A 24,025-nucleotide genomic window follows, 5' to 3' on the forward strand; every position below is an offset into this window, starting at 1 on the left:
TCCAACTCCCTGTGACCCCATGGACCATAGCCTGCCAGACTTCTCTGTCCATAGGATTCTCCAGGCAAAAATACTGGAGTGGATAGCCATTCCCTTCTCCAGGGGATGTTCCCGACCTAGAGATCGAACCCAGGTCTCCTGCTCTGCAGACAGATTCTTTACTGTCTGAGCCACAAAGCTTTTAAGCAGAAATGAAAAGAACCAGCAAGAACGTCAAGAAACCCTTCACTTCCCTGGGGTCTTGCTCTCTGCCTCCACCTTCAAAGTTGTTGCTTCTGAAACAGTGGCTCTCAAACTGCTGTGCCTGGAAACCTGGACACAGCTAACAATGTTGACTCACAGTCACTTAAACACCGGTGGCACCTGCCACTGTCCCAGCAAGGATCTCCCCACATTAACAGCAGCAAGCCAGGGTCAAGGCTCCTCAAAGAGCTCTCCCTCGGCTTCATCGGCCTCGCCCTCCATGGAGGACCCTGCAAGCATGTGCGCTTCCCTGGTGGGACCTTCCCCAGTTACTTCAGGTTGTAGGAAAAAACTAACTAGAGGGCCACCTGGGGCAGAGAGGCACATCTTCCCAGGACTCAGACCACCCCCACCCTGGCCCAGCAGCTCACAGAACTCAAATTTAGGGCAAACGTGCTCTCCGCAAGCACACCCCTGAGGCAGCCACTGCTCCACCAGGGCCTGCCAGACAGATGAAGACCCTAAAGACTGGGACCTACATGGCCAGCTCCTTGCAGGGGTCCCCAGGCCTGCACACAGAGCCCTGCCTTGCCCTGCCTGGGGGCTCCTCCCCCAGGAAAGAGCATGAGGTAGGATGGGATGTCTGCCCCCAGCTCTTTTGAAGGACCTCAGCCTTGAACAGATGAGCAGCCCCGCATTGCCCACCCACCATTTCCTACATGACACCTCAAGCCTGGCTTCCACGCACAGGAGCTTGGGGAGCGACTCTCCAACTGCAGCGATTTCTTTAGTTTTAATGAAAATTTAAACAGCCTCACATGGCCAGAGGCTCCTGCATGAAACAAGGAAGTCTGAGGGCAGGACAAGAGCAGGGGGAGGGGGACTGGTGGTGGCCCAGCCATCCCCCTGAACACTGCTCCTCTGCTTGGGGTGGGCAGTAAGGAGTCCTGACTCCAGCTCATTGCCTCTGGGCTCTAGGCTGGCCCTGGGGTTTCCTGCCCACATTCAGCCCGGGGGGGCCTGGGCTCAAGAGGGTGGAAGAGGTGCCCACAAACAGTCACCAACACCAGACTGGACAGACACGCACCCAAACACTGCACATGGCCCCCCACGATGAAGAGGGGGCCACAAGGATGGGAGCAAAGCAGCTGGGGCGCAGGGGTTTCCCCAGGCACAGGAGTAGGCAGTCAGAAACGGGGTGGATCAAAGGGCAAGTCAGAGCCACACCCGGAGCAGCACAGCCTGAGACCCCCGCCTGCCCCCCCTGCCAGCCCCACACCTTGGTCTGACGCCCACACAGCCACAGTGCATGTCCCCACCATGAGCCAGGACCAAGGGGTCTCCTGGCAGTGGAGGGCCCCCGCACCCACCCCGTCCACCTGCTTAGGGTCCCCTCGCCGGGCAGCCCAGGAACAGCCCACCCACAGGTGTCCAGGGCGGGACCCTTTCCTGCAGACCTACTGTGCACCGGGTGCTGCACAGGGGCTCCTGGCTGCTCCAGTCGGGGCACAGAAATGCCCTGGCTGAAAAGTATGCACCCAGGATAGGCCGGCCCTCTGTCCCAGGGCCTCAGCCTGGGGCCCCCGGGGGAAGCCGCTGGTCACAGGCAGGGACACACGGACACACGGGGAGGGAGGGAGGAGCAAAAAGCGGGTTCGAGGAGGGGAGCCACAGAACGTGCCGGAGAGCCGGGGGGCTCCCGTGAATCCTCACCTGGAGTCCTGCTTTCAGGGTCAGCCACCTCATCCCCAAAGACAGAGCGGACGTGAAAGGGGCCCGAGAAGGGCAGTGACATGATTAAAGGCACTTGGGGGGGGCAGGCAAGATTTTCCAGATTGGGGGAGGGGAGGGCAAGAGAGGAGAGAGAGAGAGAGAGAGGCTGAGACGAAAGTTGTCTGGAGGGGAGAGGCACGCAGGCGGCGAGCACAGGGAGCCGCAACAGGCCAGAGGGGCCACGTCGAGGGCCAGAGAGCGCCCACTGGGCAGAGCTGAGGGCAGCCGCGCCCACCTCCTCGGCCTCAGGGTCCTGGGGGCTCACAGGAGGGGCTGATGGCAGCACCAATGGGAACCAATGAAGTGGAGCAGTCTCGGGGCTCCCCAGACACCAGGCTTGCTGCTCCCCCTCCCTACCCACCTGACCACAGCCCTGTGCCAGGCCCCTTAGTTTGTGCCCATGAGAACAGAGGTCACTGCCCAGGATAAAGCCACTCTGGTCTGGGATCTAAAGGGTCCTCTCTGCTGCTCTTTGGGCTGGTTGGAGGCAAAGCGCTGCTGATGTTTCCAGGTCAGCTCCAGTGGCCAACCCGCTTCGGGGACTCAGGGGTGGGGTACATGTGCCCCTCTGATGGATGCTGAAGCAGGGCTCAGCCCAATGCCTTCCCAGCTGAGCAGCCTTCAGTCCAGGAGGGCACGAACAAGCAGGCAGCATCTTTGGCCCATGGCCTGGGGGACGGGACTCCCCATGCAGCTGTGGACAGGGCACCAGGGAACCCCTGAGCTCAGAGATACACAGCAGTACATGGGCAGGTTGGAGGTCACCAGACTCGAAAGTAGTGAATTGATCTGGCTTCCTTTTCAAAACTAGGAAAACAGCAGGGTGCTATCACCCTAACTCCAGCAGAGATCACCCCTGGGAGTCCTCATTTGGGGTCCCAGTCTCAAATTCACCTGAACCAAACAGAACTGCAGGGGCCTAGACAGACACAGGTAGTGGGGTATGGGTGCCCACCAAGGGGGTGTAAGGCGGGGCAAGAGACCCTGCCCAAAAGGAACCCTCTCCCACTCCTCCATCCTCCAGAAACCTCCACAAACCAAGACCTGCAGGGGGTGGTGTGAAGACCTCCCCTCAGAACAGTGCCCTCTGCACTGCCTGACCCTGACCCACAGTGTTTGGGGCACCCCGTGGGGGTGTCCACCTGGGCCACCCTTGACTCAGAGCAGCCCAGACCCTGTGCCTGGAGCCGGTGGGACCGCTCCCCTGGAAGCCCCCCACCTCCCGCCCAAGGGGCTGCAATCACAGGCGGGCAGACAGGAGCTGTCCCTGAGCTCGGGGGCCTGGAAGGAGGCACAGACCCAGGTGCCCACATCACCACGGGGCAGGGGTCCTTGCACAGTGGCATCGGGGAGCATGCACAGGCCCCGCGGCAGCGCGAGCTCCACGGGACACGCAGAAAAGAGCGGAGGCGGCAGAAGGCAGGCGGGCACTGACCTGGGAGATGGCTCCGGCTGGGGCTCCTTCCTGCAAACAGAAGCAGAGGATGTCAGAAGCCGGCCCAGCGGTTGGACCCCACGCAGGGCCCAGCTGATGCACAATGCTCCCATGGGCCAGGGCTGCGTTTGAGGGGTGCAGAAACAGCCCACACACCCCCAAGAGCTCCCTGGGGGCCCAAGGAGGCAGTCTCGGAGGGACAGCGAATCTGGAAGGGGTCACAAGAGGTTTTGAGACTGAGGGTGCTATGGCCCCATGTTTATGGACACTTGTTTTAATCAGCATCACCAATATTAACAAACTTTGAAAGAGGAAGTGTGAAGAAAGCTCTGGAGCTGTCGAATTCCACAGTCGATGCTCAGGACAGCTAAGGTCCTTCACTTAACCACATCCACAAGGAGTCTTCCAGATAAGGTCATGTTTACAGGTCCCAGGACACAGATGAATCTTTTCAGGTCCCACAGGGTTGGCATCATCCAACCCTCTCCAGATGCCCCACTGCTGAGAGCTCTTCAAGCAGCCCTGGGCGCTGGGCCCAGCAGGCATCCTCCCCTCCTCTCCCACTGGCCAGTCCGTGTCCTCGGCAAGCCCGTCTGTGTCAAGTGCCCCGGGAGTCGCAGGTTTTGTAGTCGTGAAGGAACCAGCAGGTGCTACCCATGTGTCTCCACCTGATGCTCCAGGGTTGGACTCTTCCTCTGACCTGTGGCCAGAGCACCAGCCTCCCCGCCCCATATGGAGCACCACCCCCACCCTGTGCCCACCCCCAAACCAGCCACCCTCAGGATCGGAGCCAAGACTGGTCAGCAACAGGGAAAAACCGCCAGCAGCACCAGGGCCTGCGGCAACAGGGTGTGAACATCCTGAGCCATCCCGGGCCTTAGCCCAGCCTGGGCACCCCTACTGGCCCTCACGGAGCCATGGATTAGAGCCGGTGTGGATGCCCCTGCCCACCTGAAGGTAAGTCCAGATTTGCTCTTGAGGTTCCGCAGCAGCTCCAGCTGGTTGAGAGGTGGGATCAGTCTGCAGCAAGAGGACAGGTGAGTGAGCCCCCAACCCACCAGAGCCCCAGGGACCCCCATGCCAACTCTCACCGGTGTCCACATCTCACATGGGGACACAGGCCATGACCTGTCACAGGCAGAAACAGGAGGAGCCCATGCCTCCACCTCTGAGGCCCAGGCACTTTCTGTATTCCTCTGGGTTCACTTTCCCTGGGCATGTTGGCCCTAGGAGTGGATGGTGCCCAGGCCATCCCTAGAAGGGACGCCTACGTGGAGCAGGTCCCACAGGGCACCAGAAAATGGGGGGTGCCCCTCCCCCTTCCCAATCCCTGAACACCCCCTGGATTTGCAGCACAGTTGATAATGCAGCCCCCCAAATCCTAGGACTCCCAGACCCCTCTCTCTCTGAGCCACTCTCTCTGCCAAAGCTGAGAAAGGCGGAGGTCCCAGGAAAGGACTGTGCTGGGCAGAGCCCACTGGGCGGCACCCACTGGGCGGCTCCTGGGTGACTGGCCTGGCCCTACTCCGAGCCCCATTTCCCGGATGGAGTCCCACCCACCAAGACAGCTGCATGCCTGGCCTGCCTGCCAATCCAGCATTCAGAGCTGTGGCCACCAGCAAGGAAGCCAGAGGTCAATCAAGTCCCTCTGGGATGCCAGGCAGTGGTCTGTATACGTGGGAGGCTCCTGGGGAAGCCCATGCCCCCACCTCCAGCTGCAGGAGCCTCACCCAGAGACTTGGGTCCCCATGCTGTCTGGGGACACTTTTGTCCCTCCCCCCAGCCCACTCCCCACTCTCCACCTGGTTCCTGGACACTTTCAACCCTCAGCTTCCATCTTGTCCATCAGTCACCCTGTCAGCTTCCAGGCACTGGTCTCTCCTTCCCGACTCAGCCTCCACCTGCTCTGATACCCCACCTGCTCTGATACCCCACCTGCTCTGTGACCCCCCACTGTCTGTGAACCCCCACCTGCTCTGACAGCCCACCTGCTCTGATACCCCCACTGTCTGTGACATCCCCACTGAGTCCCAGGCCCCCAAACCCTGTCCTGAGCCTCAGGCCTTCTTGACCCTGGGGACCCCTGACCCTCCCAGGCAACTGTGTCCAAGCCTCTCCTGGGCAGCCTCACTCTGTCCCACAGTACCATCATTCCCCACACACCTTGGCTCCAGCCCCTACCCACTCCCGACCCTTCCACGTACCCCATGTCCCCGCTCCCCAGATGCCCATCCTCCTCTGACTCGCTCTAGTCCTTCTGCTCAGACTCCCCACTGTCTCCAAAACAGGAAGATCTCTGACCCCCTGTCCCCGCAGCCCTGACCTACCCCTGCCAGTCAGTTTCCAACTTTGCTCTGGTCTCTCCCAACTCCTCCCCTGCCCAGCCATGCCCCTAGCACCCAGAGGAATGCCCCTCCCCTAGCCCTGCCCTGGTCATTGTCATCCCAGGGGAGCAGGTGTGGCCCCACCTCTCTGTTCCCTCTGCAGCCCCAGCCCCACCAGGCCTGGATCCTGGGAACGCTCGCCCTCCTTTTCCCCCTCCCCACTCCTCTCCAAGGCTGTCCCCTGTCCTCTTAGGTCCAGACCAAGCAGGAGGCCTGGGCAGTTCAGTCGGCTCAAGCCATGGGTACAGCAGAGCCCCAGGAGTGAACACTGGGGCAGAGCTGGTCTCCCCACCACCTTGAGCACCCACCATGGCCTGGAGCAGAGACCCCGGGCAGCTGGACCCAGTCAGCCCCTACACGTGTGTCAAGGGCAGGGACACGCAGTTAGGACGCCATGCCTTGGACACAGAGCGGCAGGAGACAGAACACAGACGGGCAAAGACGTGCAGGCACCACACACTCGAGGCCACGCACACACAGTCCAGTCGTGGGGGACGAGGGTGCAGCGGGCGACGGGGGTGGGACACACAGGAGCGAGCAGTGTTAGTCTAGGGGTCAGCTGGCTGCACAGGACACCACCAGTCCCCAAGGCTGGGGCTGGGCTGGGGTGTCTCCCCAGACATCGGTGGATGTGGTGCTGCTGAAGTAGGTGAACCAAGGGGCTGCTGTTCTGGGAGGAGGCTGTCAGGGTCTGAAGCAGGGTCCCCCCACCTGGAGCCCCAGGAGTCCCAGGTCAGCAGCCAGGAAGGACACTGCTCCCTCTCCACCCCGCCTCTGGGGGAAGGGTCAGGCCCTCCTGCCTGTGGAGACTGGCCCTGCCTGGCCCCCTCTTCCCTTCTGGGAGCAGAGGATTAACTCTGACAGGTTCCCACAGAGGGCACCAAGGGAGGATGAGAGAGCGCCCTGCTCTGCAGGGCAGAGTACGGTGCCACCACTCTGAGGGGAAAGGCAGGGCCTACAAAGGGCACAGGGGACCCTTCCTGGAGCAGCTCGGCACCCCGGTCTAGACAGGGGACCCCAGGAAGCGAGCTGTCCAGTGCAGACATGGTCAGTGGGGCTACATGGATGGGCCACAGGACCCTCTCTTCACGGCCTCGAGTCTCACTCTCACTGCAGTGGGAAGACTTGGGGTTGGGGGCGTGGATGCAGAGAGAGAGAGAGAGACCCCAAGCCCAGAGCAGTCTGCCAGGACTGGGGGCTAACTGGGGGTGCCCCAAACTGGGACGGCCAATACCCCGTCTCCACTACCTCTGCACTGGGCATAAGTGGGGCCCCGGGGGCAGGGTGGAGGCCCAGGGGCAGGACCCCAGCCACTGAGACAGGCAGGAAGCAGAACAAGGGACAGAAAACACCTGGACAGACAGATCCAGCACAAGAAAGCAGCTTGGGGGGGCCGTCAGGTGAGGGGGCCAGGGGAGCAAGGAGGGGGCGTGTGGCTCCAGATAGGGGCCACAGGCCGGGCAGGGCTGGCTCAGGGGGCCCCGGGACAGTCCCCAACAGAACAGAATCACACCACACGCTTTCTGCCCATGCAGTCCTACCTGGAGGCCCCGTAGGTTTGAGTTTGCGAGCTTTCAAGTGTTTTTCACACACACACACAAAGGGAAAGGAACAGAAGATTGTAAAAGAACGGGAGAAGAAAAAGGAAATGAAAAAAATAGTCAAGGAAAGTGGGGGAAACAACAGAACAAAGAAAATTAGCACGAGGGTCGGTCCTGCCTCGAGGACTGGGGACACAGGGCCCGTGGTGAGAGCGAGTGCCCTTGGGCCCTGGCACCCCAAGACTGAGTGTCCCTGGAAGTGTGGTGGGTCAAATGCTGGAGAGGGGAGTGGGCAGCCCTGTCTCCCAGGTGACAGATCCCAAGAGAGGCAGGTGGGGACCTGCAGGAGGACTCTGCCCCGGTGAGGGCTCCACTGGGTGGACACCCAGGGGCAGGTAAGGGGACTCTTCTGGCTGAGAGGACCCAGAGTTCAGCATTCACCGGAGGGCACTTGACCTTCATGGACTCCAGCCAGGCCCCCACCCTTCTCACCTCGGACCTCATTCTGACCCTGGGCCTGGCACCAATACACCCCAGGGGCAAAGCCTGGAAAGGTGCCCACTGTCCATGCAGCCCCCAGGACCCTCTGCCCGCAGGGATCCTGGGGGTGTCTGCACCTTGTCCTGTTGGGGCCTCTCTGTGGTCCAGGGGTCTCTCCTTCCTCAACAGAGACCCTGGCCCTCGCTGGGCGTCAGAGGGTCGAGGTTATCCTTTTGCTTCTAAACACAGGGCCCCCCACCAGCGAGGCTGCACCAGGCTGCGGTCCGTGGAAGCAGCCACATTTACCTCCGTGAGCTCAGGGGGCCGTGTCCACCAGACTCACACACTACACCCCTGACAGCAAGGACACTAAGCAGGGGGCGGAATGAAGGTGAAAAATAAAAGCCGCAAACTATAAAACAGAGAACAAAGTTAATAAAATGAATCACACACGGTTCGTTTTTGAAAAGTACGTTTTAAAGAAAAAGAAACAAAAAGCAAACAAAATGATGAGCAACTGAAAGTGGGGATTCAGAACAAATGGGGCACACAGGCCGCGCGGTGGGGCAGAGGCACCTGTACATGGGGACCGTCACCGTGCGCTCGTAGTACTGCCACGTGGAGTGCAGGTCCGTGCGCGACAAGTTGGTGGCATAGAACCTCCAGGCGGACTGTGGAGAGGACGGGGGTCAGGTGGGTGCTAGGGGCCCTCCCGCCTCTCTTGGGGCTTTGCCCCCACGCGTCCCTGTGCACTGGCCTCTGGACAGCAGCCCAGTGTCACTCCCACCCCCATGGGCCACAGTCACCTCTGCAGAGTGGAGTTGGGAGGGGGGACCCAGCAGTGAGTCTGCACGGAACTCCAGTTCTTTCCCTTCCATCTGTCCCACCAAATGCCTGGCAGCCATCACTCGGCATCATGGTCACCTTCCTGCCCTCCTCGGGGGACAGGAGGTGAAGGCCAGAGCCAAGGACATGGGCCACTGTAAGGCTGAACCCCTGCAGGGCACAGGCCTGCCCCTTACACCAGCCTTGGCCAGGCCTGGCCTCTGCTCCCAACTCTTGATAATCAGAATAAAATACACATAACGTAAAACTCACCCTTTTAAAAGGGCACAGTTGATTGGCGCTAAGCTTGTTCCTGATGCTGTGCAAATGTCCCCTTGACAAACACCACACTTTCACCACCTCAAGACCAAGGGCCCCCAATCCACCAGCATGACTCCCCACTCCCTCCACCGCTGGCCTGCCATCCCTGACCTGCACCAGTCTCTGTGGTTCCCCACTCTGGCCGCTTCCTAGCAATAGAATTTCAGTGCCAGGCCTCCTGGGTCTGGCTCCCTCTGTTTAGCATGTTCCCAAGGCCTGTCCCTGGTGGAGCCCACGTCCGAGGCTTGTTCTTTTTAAGGCCAGACATATTCAAGCATGGGGCTTCCCAGGGGCTCAGTGGTAAAGAAGCTGCTGCAATGCAGGACACGCAGGTGCAATCCCTAGGCAGATCCCCTGGAGAAGGAAATGGCAACCCACTCCAGTATTGTTGCCTGGGAAACCACATGGACAGAGGAGCCTGATGGGCTACAGTCCATGGGGTTACAAAGAGTCAGACACGACTGAGTGACTAAACAACAACAACAAGATTCAAGCTTGTGGACGGACCACATCTTCTCACCCTTTCACTGGCTGAGGCAGTGTTTCAACCTTTGGCTCCTGGGAATGGTGCCATTGTGAACACCTGCATGAAAGCTTTTGGCTAAACACCTGTTTCCAGTTCTGTTGGGTGTTCACCTAAGAGTGGGATTGCTGGGTCGTGTGACAGGTTTAACCTTTGGAGGAGCCACTAAACTGTCTTCTACAGCAGCCACACCATTTCCCACCCACTCCCACAGCGACATATGAGGGTTCTGACTTCACATCCTCATCAACGCTTTTTTTAAATTGTGACCCATCCTGGTGGACATGAAGGAATTTTGATTTGCATTTCCCCCACAAAGAACGATGCTGAACATCTTTTCACATTCTTATAGGCCATCTGGTATATCTTCTTTGGAGAGATGTCTACTTAAATCCTTTGCCCATTTCTTAGTTGGGTCATTTGTCTGTTTGCCATTGAGCTGCGAGTCCTTCATGTGTTCTGGATACCAGATCTCTATCAGATATCTGATGTGCAAATATTTTCTCCCATCCTGTGGGTTATCTTTTCACTCTCTGAGGAGACAGTTCAAATAGTGCCCTTGGATGCACAAAAGTTTTTCTTTCATTTCTTCTGCTTTTGGTGTCATATCTAAGAAACCAAAGTCTCAGAGGCTGACTTCCTACTGCATGAAGTCAGCTGAGGTAAGCACTTACGGTCTTCTCCAGTCACTTCTGAGCCTGCGTTCAGTGCTGGGCATGTGTGGCCTCGTGGAGCCCCCAGTGAGTGGGGGTCCTTCCCTAATTCCTCCCCATCTCCCGCCCTCCCCCAGTAACTCGGAGCTTCTCAGAGAGGAGGGGGTTGCGGGGAAGTGCTGTCTGTTCAGGCCGCGCTCCTTCCCTAACATGTGACTTTGGTGTCAATAGTGGGTGGGACTATTGTCAGTGGGGGGTGGGCATTTTTGTTCTTCTTTACACTCTTTTGCATTTAAAAGAAGCAGTCATTTGCAGTTCTCACAGTGAAAGACAGGTATACATATACACACAAAAGTAGGCTGCAGCCTGGGCAAGACAACATCTTTAAAAAAGAAAGCCATGTGAGGGACCAGGCCAGTGTCCAGCCTGTAGTAAAGGCCAGTCAGTGCCAAAGGTCCATTGGATCCCCGGTACTTGGGAAGGGCTGCAGGAGCGTCAGCCCCTCGGGCAGCCTGTGCCCGGCCCACACTTTCCGGATGGCTCAGGAAGCACTGCTGGATGCTGCACGGCCACTGTGACCCCAGTGATGGGGTGGGTGGTGCCAGCTGGGCAGCATGGACATGGCTCTGCCACCTACCTGCATGGGGGTCACTGAACCCGATCCCACAAGTGCAAGGCAGTGTTGGAGCTGTGAGGGGACAGCTCGGGGGCACCGGTGGCCTATAGACTGCTGGCCTTGATGCTACCTGTGCCATAGGTGCCGGGCCACTGCAAGCAACTAAGCGGTTCTCAGCACAGACTTGAATTCCCCAACAGGAGACAAACACACAGTGGGGCTTCGCTCCAACACCACGGGCCCAGGCCAGGGGTCCCATGGGTCCGTGTGGGGCCCACATGGGGGCTATCTGGACGCACCTGGATCAGACCTGCTGCGGGGTTCCGCCTCTTCTCAAAGTGCTTCTGACGGTGCTGCTCTTGAACTTTCAGGGCAAAGCCAGACCCCAAAATGCCCTGCAAGTCAGTAGGGTCAGATAGCACCCAGGGACCAGAGCCCCCCCCCACCAACCTTGCCTGCACACTCCTGGCTCCGCCTTCTTGCCCCCACCCCCAGCCCCTAATCACCAGGAGACAGACTGAGGGGCTTCATCCTCACAGGAGCCTGGCAGGGCCCACTCTGAACACATCTGGGCACAAGGGTTACCGTCCTTCCCATTCTGTCTACACTACAATGAGCAGGGTGTGAGGCCCCGGGTCTCAGAGAAGACCACCTGACAGCAGCACCAGCTCCCCCACGCCCTGCACAGCTGCAGGTGGAGGGCTAACAGGGCCCCATGCCTTCTGCAAGAGACCTGCCAGAGACATGTCACCCACAGCACCGCTCCTGGCCACAGGCACCCAACTGGTCAATCCCAGGGCTAGGAGGCGCTGGGGACCCACAGATGCAGTAAGAGGGGGGCCCTGCCCTGTCCTGCCCCTTGTGACCCCAAGGAGAGCAGTGGTCACTGAGGAAGCCAGACTCCGTCCCCAGCAAAGGCAGGAAGGGCAGGACTCACAGCAGGAAGAGCGAAGAAGGAGACACCGATGAGGGTGAAGGTCGCCGCCAGGAGCCTCCCGTTCCAGGTCTGCGGGTACTTGTCCCCGTAGCCAATGGTTGTCAGGGTGATCTGTGAACAGACAGCCCATCCTCAGCCAGACCTGGCAGGAGCCAGGGCCCCCTCTGAGGCCTCAGGGCAGCTGGACAGACCCCTGCCCCATGCTACCCACATGGGGCCCATGAGGCTGGGGTCACCACCAGCTACCCTTCCCCGCTCAAGAAGCAAAATGAAACTCTCCAACAGGGGGTTGGGGGACGGGGTGTTCAGCCTCCACTCTCATTTTACACCTGAATTGGGCAGGGCAGGTTCACCCAGGAGGGCCGACCTCCAGCCAGACGGGCAGCCAGGAGGCTCCGACAAAGCTGGAGCCTGAGAGGTGATAGGGCCAAGGGACCCTCTGAGGACGCTCAGGGGTCATCTGGGGGCCTTTGGAGGGGGGCTTTGTGAGCTGAGGCCAGAGAGGGAGGGGCTCAGCTGCCAGGAGGGGCATGGAATTGGGGCACCTCCACACACAGGGTCTCACGAACTTGTCCCTCAGAAGGTCATGTACTCCCCAAACAAGGGCAGACTTGGGGCCGTGGAAGGATTGCTGGGGGCTCAGCCCCCGGGGCCAGCATTCAAGGCCAGTGTTCACGGCCAGCATTTGGGAGGCCAGCTTGACAGCGAGGTAGTGGGGGGACTCCCCCAGTGCCCATGAAGCCCCTCCAAGGGTCACCAGCCCACACAGAAGAACAAGGGGATCTCAGGTGGAATGGTCCCCAAGAATGATGGGGCGGAGCCAATCTCATCCCATCACAGAGCAGAGGGAACCTTTAAAGTCTTCAGTTCACAGAGAAGGGACTTCCCTGGAGGTCTCTTGGTCAAGACTCGGCAATGAAAGACCCGGGTTCAGTCTCTGGTCTGGGAACTAAGACCCCCACACACCAAGAAACACAGCCAACAATGAAACACTAAAATAAAAATAAAGTTCACAGAGGAAACCCCCGGTGTAGGTGGGGAATACACAGAAGGGGTTGCCTGTCTGAGTGTCCAGCACCCCCAGAAGAGCTCACAAAGGAGAGGCACTCTGGCTTCCACCTGGGGGCATCCATGGAAACAGACAAGGAGGAGCCAGACGGAGGCCCTGGCTTGAGCAATTGGGGTCAAGGTCTGCGGGGCCCTCTGGAGGGCAGCCCAGGAAGCCTTTTCTTGGGAGAGGCCATTGCACCGTGACAGGAGAGGGGCCCTCAAGGGGCCCAGGAGATAGGTGGCCATGAGCATGGGCCAGAAGTTCACTAGCTCTGGATGGAGTCCCTCTCGTCAGGAGCAGCCTGGGAGGTTGAGTCAGGGGGTCTAGTTCCCCTTTTTCAAACTCTCCTCCATCAACATGACAGGCAGCACCGCCTCTCCCCCTCCATCACAGAGATCACACAGGTTGGTCAGCAGAGAAGGAAAGTGACCGGCCATGTCTGGGCACAGGCTCCGAGGGCCAGGCTTCTTGCCCCCCCACATAGACCAGTGCATCCCCCACCACGGCCCACCTGGGACGCCACCTCCATGTGGCATTCTGGTCAGAAGCAGCCAGCCGGTGGCCCCAGAGAGATGTCTCCAGCCAGGTCAGGCAGGAGAACTGACGGTCTGCTGCCCAGGCCTGGGCAGTCAGGGGCACACCGTGGGGAGGGGTGGGGGGATCTCAGACCATGGGCAGGAGGGACCCCAGGCAGGGCACGCCCGGCAAGCACGTCCTTGCTGAAGGCCCTTCTCCTTGGCCCCAGAGGCCAGACACTCACCAGGCCCCACCAGAGTGCGTCCGCGTAGGTATCAAAGTGATCGTTCTCCCCCTTCTCCGCCAAGTACACCAGAAATGAGGCCAGGATGAGGCAGAGGAAGCCGATGTACCAGGCAGTGACCAACTCCTGAAAGAGACGGCCACGTCACAGCCACCAAATTGGCACCCAGCCCAACCTGCCCAGGAGCACGGGGCCCCATCTGGCTCGAGGTTCACTGAGCGCTGGGTCCCCTGGGCTTCCGGGGCAGGTACGCCTCCCGAGAGCCGGCTGCAGAGTCCCCGGGAGCCCCAAGCCTGGGCAGACAGGAGAGGCAGCTGGTTTTCCAGCCCCAGCCCCAGCCCTGGGTGGTCCCACACCTGTGTACCTCACCCCTAGAGGATGGCAGGCAGGGATGGCCCAGAGCCGCATCCACCCAGAAGGGAGTGGTCCTGAACGGCTGTTAGGCAGGCAGGCTGGAGAATGTCGGGCCTGCTGGGGCCCTACCCAAACTTCCCTGAGGCTGAGGGAGACTCCCACTTTGTCTTGTCAACCAAGGCCCAGCCTCGGGGCCTCAGACAGGAAGGACAGTGGGGAGGAGGCTGGGGGCCAATAAGCCCACCCACCAGCAGGACGGCCTCTCCGCACAGCCTGGCAGGGTGGGATCTGGGCTTGTGGAGCTCCTGGGAACACAGGTGGGGACTGGCAAGGACCTGGGACTGCAGCCACCTCGCAGGTCCCACAGCCAGTGGCCACCACAAGCCTCAGCTTAATGGGCAGGGGACTGGGGGATGGGCACTAATCCAGTACGCCCCCCACCACGGAGCCAGCTGGTTCTGGGTGGGACCCAAGTGGACCAGGCCTGGCAGAAAAGCTGGGGAGACAAGGTCAAGGGTCAAGTCGTGGGAAGACGCCCAGAGGAAACGAGGGGCTATGTCATGCCTGGCCAGCCCTCCCCACCCTGGCCTGGCGCCCTCACCTTGCTGTGCGCATAGACCACGGAGCCCAGCAGCTTCCAGGTGCCGCCCCGCCGGTCCATTCGGATCATGCGCAGGATCTGCAGGAAGCGCAGGCTCCGGAGCGCCGATGTGGCGAACACATTGCCCTGGGAACCGGCAGCCAGCACGGCGATGGATGCGATGAGCACCATGATGTCTGCGGGAGATGGCAGAGCTGGGGGGCGGGCCCTCTGCTGCAGAAGGGCAGCCCCCACCAGGGCTCCAGGAGGATGGACAGATGGACGCACACAAAGTGCCAGCACGGCCTGGTTCCACAGTCCACCCAGCCCAACCCTTCCCTAGGCACGGCCGCCCGGCAGCTCATTGCCCTGCACTCAGGCCGCATCAACCACGGGCTCTGATGCCAAGAGGGCAGGTGGGAAGAAACTTCCAGAAAGAGCTGGTCCTGCATTTGTGCCTGCCCACCTACCCCCACTAGGCCTCACCAATCACACAGAAGGGCTTCCGGGCAAACTTGAGCCGCCCTCTCCAGCCGCGGTACCGACAACAGCAACCCGCAGCCCAGATCCGCACGAAGTACTCCACACCGAACACCACGATGGTCACGATTTCCTACAGGCAACACTGCAGCTGAGCCGCTATAGTGGGTGGGGGTCTGTCTTGTGTAACTGGTGTGGGGCCCCCATCCTGTGTAGCTGGCGTGTGTGCATGGACCCGTATAGCCGGTGTGGGTGTGGGGTCCCTGTCCTGCGTAGCCACCATGAATGCGGGGTCCTGTCCTGTGCAGCTGGTGTGGGACCCCGTTCTGTGTAGCCAGTATGAGTGCGGGATCCCATCCTGTGTAGCTTTCATGCGTGCAGGCTCCCTGTCCTGTGTAGCCAGTGTGGGGCCCCCATCCTGTGTAGCTGGCGTGTGTGCATGGACCTGTGTATCCGGTATGAGTGCGGGGTCCCCGTCCTGTGTAGCTGGTGTGCGTGCAGGACACAGAGGGCAGAGCTGATGGAGAGTCTCAGGTAACTGCCAAGTGGGGGGTGCTCTCAGGCCTGGGGCAGCTCCAGGACACAGGGCAGGGGGGAGGAGGACCCCCCCAGAGGTGCATCTGGATGCAGGATCAGCCTCCCTGCAGCCCTGCCTCCCATCACCAACAGCAACACAGAAATTACCCTGCAGTTGCCATGGCGCCCACCCCTACCCATCACAGGAGTGCTGTGAGCTTCACAACCCCTACCCCACGCCCACATCTGCCAGGAAACACCCCACACTCCGAGGCGGAGGGGGCCACCAGAGCCTGCAGGCTCCAGTGAGAACGGAAGGTGGGAAAGGGCAAAGGGCCAGTGGGGGCGGGGCTGTCAGGTGCTGTGATGACACAGCGTGGGGAACAGGCCGGGAACGGGGTGCTGGGGTGTGTGGGGAGGGGCTGGTGGAAGCTGAGGAAGCTGCAGTATCACCAGCGTCAGGAAGGGAGGCTGGGAGGAACCGAAGGGCTACCAAGAAGAACAGTGGGTGCCAGGAGGGTGGGGGTCCCTGCCAATGGGGGACCTGGAAGGTCAGACCAACGAGATCAAGGACAGGCTGCCGCCCACGGCCTTGAGTGCCATCAGGCCCTCCGCGCCATCCTGCGGGACCCACCAGGATGTAGAGCGCGCCCTCAGAGCTCTTCTCGTACTCCTTGATGGTGGAGAACACGGACAGCACAAGGCAGGAGAAGACCAGCAGGAACCTGGGGAACGAGCAGAGGGCGGTCAGCCAGGCCAGGCGCCCAGAGCAGGGGACACCCGCCCCCCAGGGCTCCATGGCGATGACCAGCCTCATCTGCTTTCCAGGACACCCACCACGTGTTCCTTGTCTGCTCCCAAAGCTCTCGGAGCAAACAAGGGGCACTGTCTCCCGGGTCACTGGGCAAGTGCCACAGCCCACCCCCAAGCAAGGCACCCCAGGCACGGTCCCCCATCCCTGCCCACAACTGTCCTTGCCAGGCTCACAGGCAAACACTGCCTGTCCCCTAGTTCACACCGGCTTCACCCATGTCGTCCAGCATCCTTGACCACCAGAACACACCTGCAGGCAGTGTTGGGAGGGGGCACAGAGAACTGGTCAGTTTCCAGAACCAGGAACTGCTGGGCAGCAGGCGTCCAGCCAAAGGGGACAGGGTGGGGCTGGGATTCCAGGGAGCAGAGCCCCTGAGGGCTGCTGACAGGGATCTAGGGCTCCTGAGGTGCTCTCCCACTTTATCACCACCTGGGAAACTGCAGGCACCCAGCTCCACCTTCCCTGGGCATTGAGACCACTGGCTTCCTTGGTGGCAGAGGTGGGGTGGGGAATGAGACCCTCAGAGCCAACACCACGTGGTCCAAACTCAGCCTGGCCACAGCGACAGTGACGTGGGCCTGGCCTGCCCAGTCTGGCCAGAATCACCAGGGGGTGCTTAGCGCCAAGGCCTACTGAGCCTCAGCCAGATCCAGGGTCACCTCCGGTGGTCCTGCCCACGTGCCCGGAAGAGGCCTGGCAACAAGGCCCAGAGAGACATAGGCCACCTCCCTCACAGGGCTGACCCAGCCCCTCCTCAGAGCATGGCACCCTGACACAGCTCCATCATCGTCCCTGGCCCCATCCGTTTCCCTGGCTCCATCATCACCCCCAGCTCTATCTGAAGGCCGCTGGCACAGACAAAAGGCATGCAGGGAAACGGTCACATTTCAAAACCGCAATTAATTTCCTTTGCTCATTAGCCAATTTATTCAATTAGCTGAGCCCAGGGAAAAAATGTCCAGATGTCTCATGTGCCTTATATCCACAAATCTCTGCCCTCCACTCTGCTGGTGAGAAGGAGCCCACATGCCCAGAGAGGGTCTGCCAGGGTTGGATGAGATCCCAGGGCAGTGGGTCAGGATGCCAAGCAAGGCCTGGGTGGTAGGAGAGACTGAGGTGGGTCGCTCACCTCAGAAGGGGCACTGGAACCCAGCTCAGCTCAGTACCGGGACTTGGGAGCTGGGGGACACACAACCCGGTGGGCTTCCCTGGGGAGGTGTCTGTCACACTGCAGGGTGAAGAGCTGGTGGGGCCAACAGAGAAGGGAAGGTGTTCCTGACAGAGGGAAGAGTAAGTGGGGTGGCCCTGGAGGGGGTAAGGGGTGGACAGTGAGTCTGGGACCCAGCAGAGGGCGAGTTTGACCAGACTAGAGATCAGGGTCCCCAGGGTGCCTGACGTCATCCTTGTCTGTCGGGGAGGCAGGGCCCAGGGCCGCACCCACGAACGCCACCTCCTTGTGCTGCATAAGAACACTCCTCTAGAGAACAAAGAAAAGGCCAGCACTCTGGCTTCCTCAAGGTGGCTCTGCCAGCACCTCAGAACATTCCAGAATGTCCCATTTTTCCTAGCAGACAGAGGCCAGGCTGTCAGGAGCCCCACCAGCAGCTCAGGAGACAAACCTGCAGCCCAAGGTGGGAACCTCACAGCGTTCTTCCCCCCTCCCCCAGAAAGTGCCGGCCACACTCCCAGTTTTGTTTCTGATGTTTTGGGACAGATGGCCACAGATGGCACCGCCAGGGGGTGCAGCGGAGGCAGCGGGACGGACGCTTGGAAAAGGCTGGCATGCCCACTCGGCAACAAGGAGGAAGCAGAGGAGGGCAGCAGACGCCCCCAGGGAGCAAGCACCCCTTACACCGTGCTGCCAGGCCCAGGTGGGGTTCCCACAGATCTACAGGGACACCTCCAAAGTGCAATGATGCCCCCGCAGTCCTCGGCCACTCACAGGCAGCTGGCTGGTGGGAGCACTTACTCCAGGCCTCTCCCGTCTGCGGGCACCTCATTGACTGGTGGCCATCCCCACCCAGCACCCAGCTGCAGCCTGGCACCTGAGCTTCCATCGCCCATGCCCATCTAGAGACAGGGAGGCAGAGGCCCCACAAGCCCAGGAGGGGGCTTTGCCTCTGGCCTCATGGTTTCAGACACTGCATCCTTGGTGACAAGGGGCACTTCAATGCGGCCTGGCCCCCCACTGGAGCTGGTGGGGGTGGGGGGCTAGCTCAGATGCAGGTGCCGCCCTCCCACTGGACAACACTGGTGACTACCTCTAGCCCTGTGGCCATCGCAAGGTGCCCACTGCAGTTATGTGGGGCCCTGGGCACCGGGGCATCCTGGAGATACTGGGGAATCTGAGCCAGGCCTTCATGACCTGGGTTCTGGCCTCCAGCAGACTCCTCAGAGCTGGCAGCTGTGTCTCAGAACTCCCTCTGCCCCACTGCTCCTCAGGAGAGGAGTTGCAGAGGTGCGGGGCAGACACCGCCAACAATGCTGGGGCCCTGGGAGGCCAGCTGTGTCCTGGGCACTGACCACCAGGCCCCAGAGTCTGCTTCCTCCCAGACAGACTGGTGAGCGGGTCCACCCCACCCCCCGCACCCTGGGAGACCAGCCCGTCTGCTGCAAGGTTCAGCTTAATGCCCAGCACCATCCTGCACCTCTCCTTGCCACCTGACCAAGGCCCCAGGCCCTGGGGGAGGAGAGTCCTCACGGCCTCCAGCCCAGGAACTATCCAGGCTGCAGGGAAAGAAAGGAGCGGTGGCACGAGGTGTCCACAAAGGCAGTACGTGGTGGCTAATTACGATAATGAATTCAATGTCAGGATGCTTCCCTGGCAGGAGTTGCCATGGAGACAAGCATCTCGAGCAGTTGGTCCCCAGCCCCAGACTCCAGAGGCTGTGATGGGGGTCAGGCAAGGGGGCGGGGCAGGCAGGCACAGCGGACCTTGCTCCCCACCTGGAGAGTGAGCATCAGCCAGAACCACCACAGGTGCACGGCCGGGCCTGCACCACCCAGAGCACCCAGTCTACCAGCAGCCGCGGCGGGGGTTGGGGGTGGGGCTGGCCCCAGCCCTGCAGGATCCGAAGCAGCAGGAGAGACCCAAGGTTGGCCCCCCCAAGGTTGTCCCCGAAACCCAGACTCCCCCCTCTCCAAAGACTGAGTCAAAAGGTAGCTGGGATTACTCACCTCATTCTACATATTTAATGAGATAGGCGTACGTGCTCAGTCATGTCTGACCCTGTGTGACCCCATGGACTACAGCTTGCCAGGCTCCTCTGTCCATGGGATTCTCCAGGCAAGAATACCGGAGTGGGTTGCCATGCCCTCCTCCAGGGGGTCTTCCTGACCCAGGGATCGAACCTACGTCTCTTACGTCTCCTGCACTGGCAGGCGGGTTCTTTACCACAAGCACCACCTGGGAAGCCCCTAATGAGATAAACCTCTCATAAGCAGGTGGCAGGGTTGGGAGGAAGTGGCAGGGTTGGGAAGAAGTAGCAGGGTTGGGAGGAAAAACAGTCATGTTGCTATCGCTCATTTGCTCGCCCCCAAGCCCCAGAGCTGGGAGAGGAGAGTGGGAAGGGGTCACTGACATCGAGCCCCACCCCCAGGCTGGAATCCACAGCATGTCTGCTATGCTCCAGGCACTCAACAACTGACAGACGGGGAAGGTGTGAGTCCATTTTACAGATGAGAGCACAGAGGGAGCACAGAGGCTGTGAAGCGCTCACTGCAGCTGTGGGGGCCAAGCCTGAGCTCCCTTTCCACTGGTGGGGTCCCCAGAATCATCCATTCTGTTAAGACTGTGCCTCCCTGGGGGCCGGGTGACCCAGGAGCCAGGAGAGGCCGGGGGAGGGGGAGCCACCGGTGTGAGGTCCCTAGGGAACCTCCCGCTGCAGCCGGCGCCGCAGCCTGGAATCTAATTTCACTGCCTAATAAACTGCTCTGCCTCCAGGATCCACTGCCACGTCCAATCGCTGGGAGCGACAGGAAGCCTGGATTCCTGACAGCTGTTCAAGGTGCAAAGCAGATGCAGGGAACCACTCGTCATCCTGCCAGGGTCGGAGGGAGCTGGAGGTTCCACGCAGACCTCTTCCCTGGAGCCCGGGCCACCAATGGGGCAGCGCCCAGCCCACTGCAGCCCAGGAGAACAGAAGGCACTTGGAAGCACCACCTGAGCCTACGGCCATGGGGGTGAAGGAGGTGGGCACTGGGAGCCTCGCAAACAGCATGAGCTCAATCAGCTGACAGGCCCCGACCCAGGAATCTCAGACCCTGGGAAGGTCTGGCTTCAGACTCAGCATTCAAGGCCTCTACAAATGACCTTGGCCTCCCTTGTCCTGGCCCCCAACGCCTTCCCCTGCTCCCTGCTGGACCAGAGGTCACTCCACATCCACAGCAACCCCCACATCCAGCCCTCTCTCTCCCAATACACAGGAAGGCATGCTCGGGGGACCTCTTATGCTCTCACTGGCCAGTACCTCGGATGGCCCTTGTCCTCCAAAGCCTCAGCCACAGGGTGAATCTGGTGAATGTCTGGTCCTACCCTTCCCAAGCATTGTCCCCCGACCACATACCAGTCAGAAGCCCCAGATTCCAAGGGACCCCCCAGTACCCCCAGAAGAGTAGACATCTGTGGTGAAGCCCCAGGGGCTCCAGGAGCTACAGGAAGGGCTGTCCCCTGGGGCCAGGCCAGACAGGAAGACCCCTGGGGCCCTGGCAGGAAACCCACTGGCTCAGCACCCACGGAGACCACTTCCCCAGCCCCTCCCATCTCGTCCGCAAGATGGCTGCTCCACACAGGACTACTCTCCACTAGTCACCTGTCCGCCTCCAGACCCAGCACTGGACAAAGGCCCACCTGAGTGCCCTCCTCCATCCCACATCAAACAGGTTTTGGGGTATTTTTTGTTTGTGTGTTTATTTTAGCCACATAGCATGCAGGATCTTAGTTCCCTGAGTAGGGGTTGAACCCGTGCCCCTTGCAGTGGAAGCTTTCAATCCTAACCACTGGACGGCCTTGGAATTTCCCCTCCATCCCCCATCAGAGTCCACCCGCCGCCAGCCTGCACACATGGATGGGTCCCCTCATCATCCCCAGCCTCCTCAGACACAACAGTCCCCACCAGGCTCACAGCCCCCATCAGGGGTCCTCCCTGCCAAGACCCCATCTCAGGCCTGCTCCACCAGACTCTTCCTCCAATGTGTCCTGACTGCAACCCACCTCTCTGTTCCCCATTCCCACCACCCGACACCCCACCAAGACACCTGGAGGAGTGCCCATCTCCTCCTGCCAGCTCCCCTGCTCCAGGGCCTTTGCACGCTCTCCTCCACTGCCTGGCACTCTCTGCTGCATGCCCAATGCAGGGCTACCCCCTCCTCATGCCCAGGTGCCGTGCTTAGCATCACCTTCTGTAAGAGGCCCCCACCTCCCTCCAGTTTCTCTCCTGGCACCCCCGATCATCCTGGTGCTGGCTCTCCTCACCCGCTCTGCTCATCCGTCCCCTCAGGGTGCAGCTAGAACCTGCACACGGAGTGGGCCCACATCCTGACAAAGAGCAAGGTCAGCTCTAGCCCACAGCCTCCATCAGACAAGGCTCGATAGTGCAGACCCGCCAATTTGGGAGCAAGGAGGCAAGAAGGGGCCACGGACAGAGGCCCAACGGACCCAGAGGCTTCTGAAGGCAGAGGGTGGGGGTCATGGGACCAGGAGAGTACGGCACACCCCAGGAAGCCTGGCCACACGAGTTCACAGGCGGCAAACGCATTCATTAAAAACACAGGAAATGTTTGCGTGTGTTCACACAGAGCCATGAACTCAAGTGTCCGCAGCAGCTCCAGACACCCCAAACTGAGGGGGACGCCCTACAGGTCATCAGCAGATGCACAGTGGGCAGCTGGCCCCTCTGCAGTGGAACATGCTTGGCCTTGAAGGGGCGCGAAGCACTGACCCAGGTCACAACCTGCATGAACCTTAACACATGACGCTCGGTGAAGGAAGCCAGATGCGAAAGTCACACAGTATGTGATCCGCTCCCAAGAAATGTCCACAACAGGAGCTACGGCCCCAGGGGCTGGAGGTGGGGAGACAGACTGGATGGGCTCGGGTGTCTTAGACGGGGACAAATATGTCCCAAGACCAGAGACAGCTGGTGGCTGCCCCTCACTGTGAACCCAAAAAACACCCCCAATTGGCCACTTTGGAATGACTAATTGTACATTCTGTGAGTTTCACCTCGATTACAGAAGAAAGACGGCCAGGTTGTCAGGCTCTGAAGAAGCAGGTGAAGCCCCATCCACGTGCTTGTGCCCGAGCCAGCCTTCTCACCTGGGCTTCAGCCCTCCCTCTGAGAAAGTCTCAGACAGCCCACCCCTCCCCACACACTGCTTCCCGCACCCCTGCCAGCAGGGAACCTGACCCATCCTTAGAGGAAAGACACTGCTCTGAGGCCTCTGGGGGCAAGAAGGGCCCCAGCCTCCCCTAGAGAAGCCTCAGCACCCACTCGCAGGGAGCAGGCAGCCACTAGCTGGTTGATTTCCTCAGTCGTGGGAGAGGGTCCCCTCCAGGTGTGTTTTCTTCCATAGTCTTCACTGAGTTCTGTCCTCGTAAGGCCTGGACTCCCCTAGGCCCGGCTCACTCTGCAGGCCCCATCTGGAGGTGTGCCCCCAGGCCTGCCACACACTCCCCCAACACAGGCACCTTTGGGGAACTGCCCTGATCAGGTGGTCAGCAAGGCTGACTCTGGCCCTTACAGGTCCCACAGCCCCACCACGTGGAAGCCTGGGCAGGAGTGGGATGGGGAGGGGTCCCCCAAGGGCACACTGCAGTGGACAGGTTACTGGGCTCAGAACACTGGGCAGACACCAGCTTTCGGGGGAGAGGGGCTCCCCCAATGAGGGGGTCAGTTTGGACTACACCCCTGGTATCCAACATCCCCTTTGTGAGCACAGGAGCCACTCGGGGCTCAGGACACCCCAACCAGTGTTCTCCTGACTCAGGATCTCTCACAGAGTCATCCCCCTGCCCACTGCCCCCAGGTTGACGGGACGGCCAGGCTTGCTCCCCCAGACTCTTCCTGGAGACCCTCCAAGCAGCTCTCAGGCTGGTCCCCCCACCACACTCCCACAGCTCCCAGCTTACTGGTCCTTTACAGACACCCCCAGTGTCCTCTCAGCCTTCACTTCAGGCCTCCAGCAACGGAGGGCTCACCCTCGGGCAGGACCTCACTTTAACAAGCCCCCTCCTGGGCCAGCCCTGGTCCTGACCCCAGGGCCCCTCCCCAGGCCAGCACCCAGAGCCACCAAGGGCACAGGGTAAGGGATCGGGGACAGGGCCACATTTTCCCCCACTCTGGAGAGATGGGGAGCCTTGATGACAGAGACAAAGTCCAACATTTGCCCAACTGAGGCTTGTCTGACTCCGCGGGTAAATCCCCACTGCTCACGGTCAGCGTGGAGGAGGGTGACAGAGTCTGAATCTGATCTTTGAGAAACACAGATGCTCAGAAACAGATCAGGAATGACAAACGCGCCTCCTCGGGTTTTCTGCATCTTCTCCGTCTCCTACAGCAGACGTGTGCAGTATTCAGAATCAGAAAGGATAATGCACCATAACCAAGTGTTTCTCTAAGAGGCCGCCAGCCCCCTCTCTCAGACCACGCGGTGCTGTCTGCCCACTGCATGGCCTGAAACACTGGGTTTCCATCCAGAATATATTAATTCAGCTCTCAGCTAATTAAACTGCAGATTGGAGAGAACCATTTGGAGAACGTTAACCAAGGAGGAAAGAGCCCTCTAAGCACAAACAGCTG

The 24,025-nt window shown here is 60.3% G+C and overlaps 1 protein-coding gene across 3 annotated transcripts in view; it reads right to left on the minus strand.

The window, feature by feature from the left end:
* The window catches only part of KCNQ2 (potassium voltage-gated channel subfamily Q member 2), a 48,207-nt gene that overhangs the window by 16,706 nt on the left and 7,476 nt on the right, over positions 1 to 24,025 (minus strand). For 2 of the 3 annotated variants that reach the window (XM_040247703.1, XM_040247704.1), the window contains exons 2-11: positions 16,047 to 16,137; positions 14,903 to 15,029; positions 14,438 to 14,613; positions 13,483 to 13,608; positions 11,672 to 11,782; positions 11,034 to 11,129; positions 8,373 to 8,467; positions 7,317 to 7,346; positions 4,343 to 4,411; positions 3,392 to 3,421 (exon numbers count right to left, since the gene is read on the minus strand). In XM_040247703.1, coding sequence (XP_040103637.1) covers positions 3,392 to 3,421; positions 4,343 to 4,411; positions 7,317 to 7,346; positions 8,373 to 8,467; positions 11,034 to 11,129; positions 11,672 to 11,782; positions 13,483 to 13,608; positions 14,438 to 14,613; positions 14,903 to 15,029; positions 16,047 to 16,137 — 951 coding nt within the window. Of the gene's footprint in view, positions 1 to 1,896; positions 3,422 to 4,342; positions 4,412 to 7,316; positions 7,347 to 8,372; positions 8,468 to 11,033; positions 11,130 to 11,671; positions 11,783 to 13,482; positions 13,609 to 14,437; positions 14,614 to 14,902; positions 15,030 to 16,046; positions 16,138 to 24,025 lie in introns of all 3 variants that reach the window. The other variant, XR_005722321.1, reaches the window with a different exon arrangement.

The sequence above is a fragment of the Oryx dammah genome, unplaced genomic scaffold (genome assembly GCF_014754425.2).
Source record: "Oryx dammah isolate SB20612 unplaced genomic scaffold, SCBI_Odam_1.1 HiC_scaffold_10, whole genome shotgun sequence".
NCBI classification, from domain to species: domain Eukaryota; kingdom Metazoa; phylum Chordata; class Mammalia; order Artiodactyla; family Bovidae; genus Oryx; species Oryx dammah.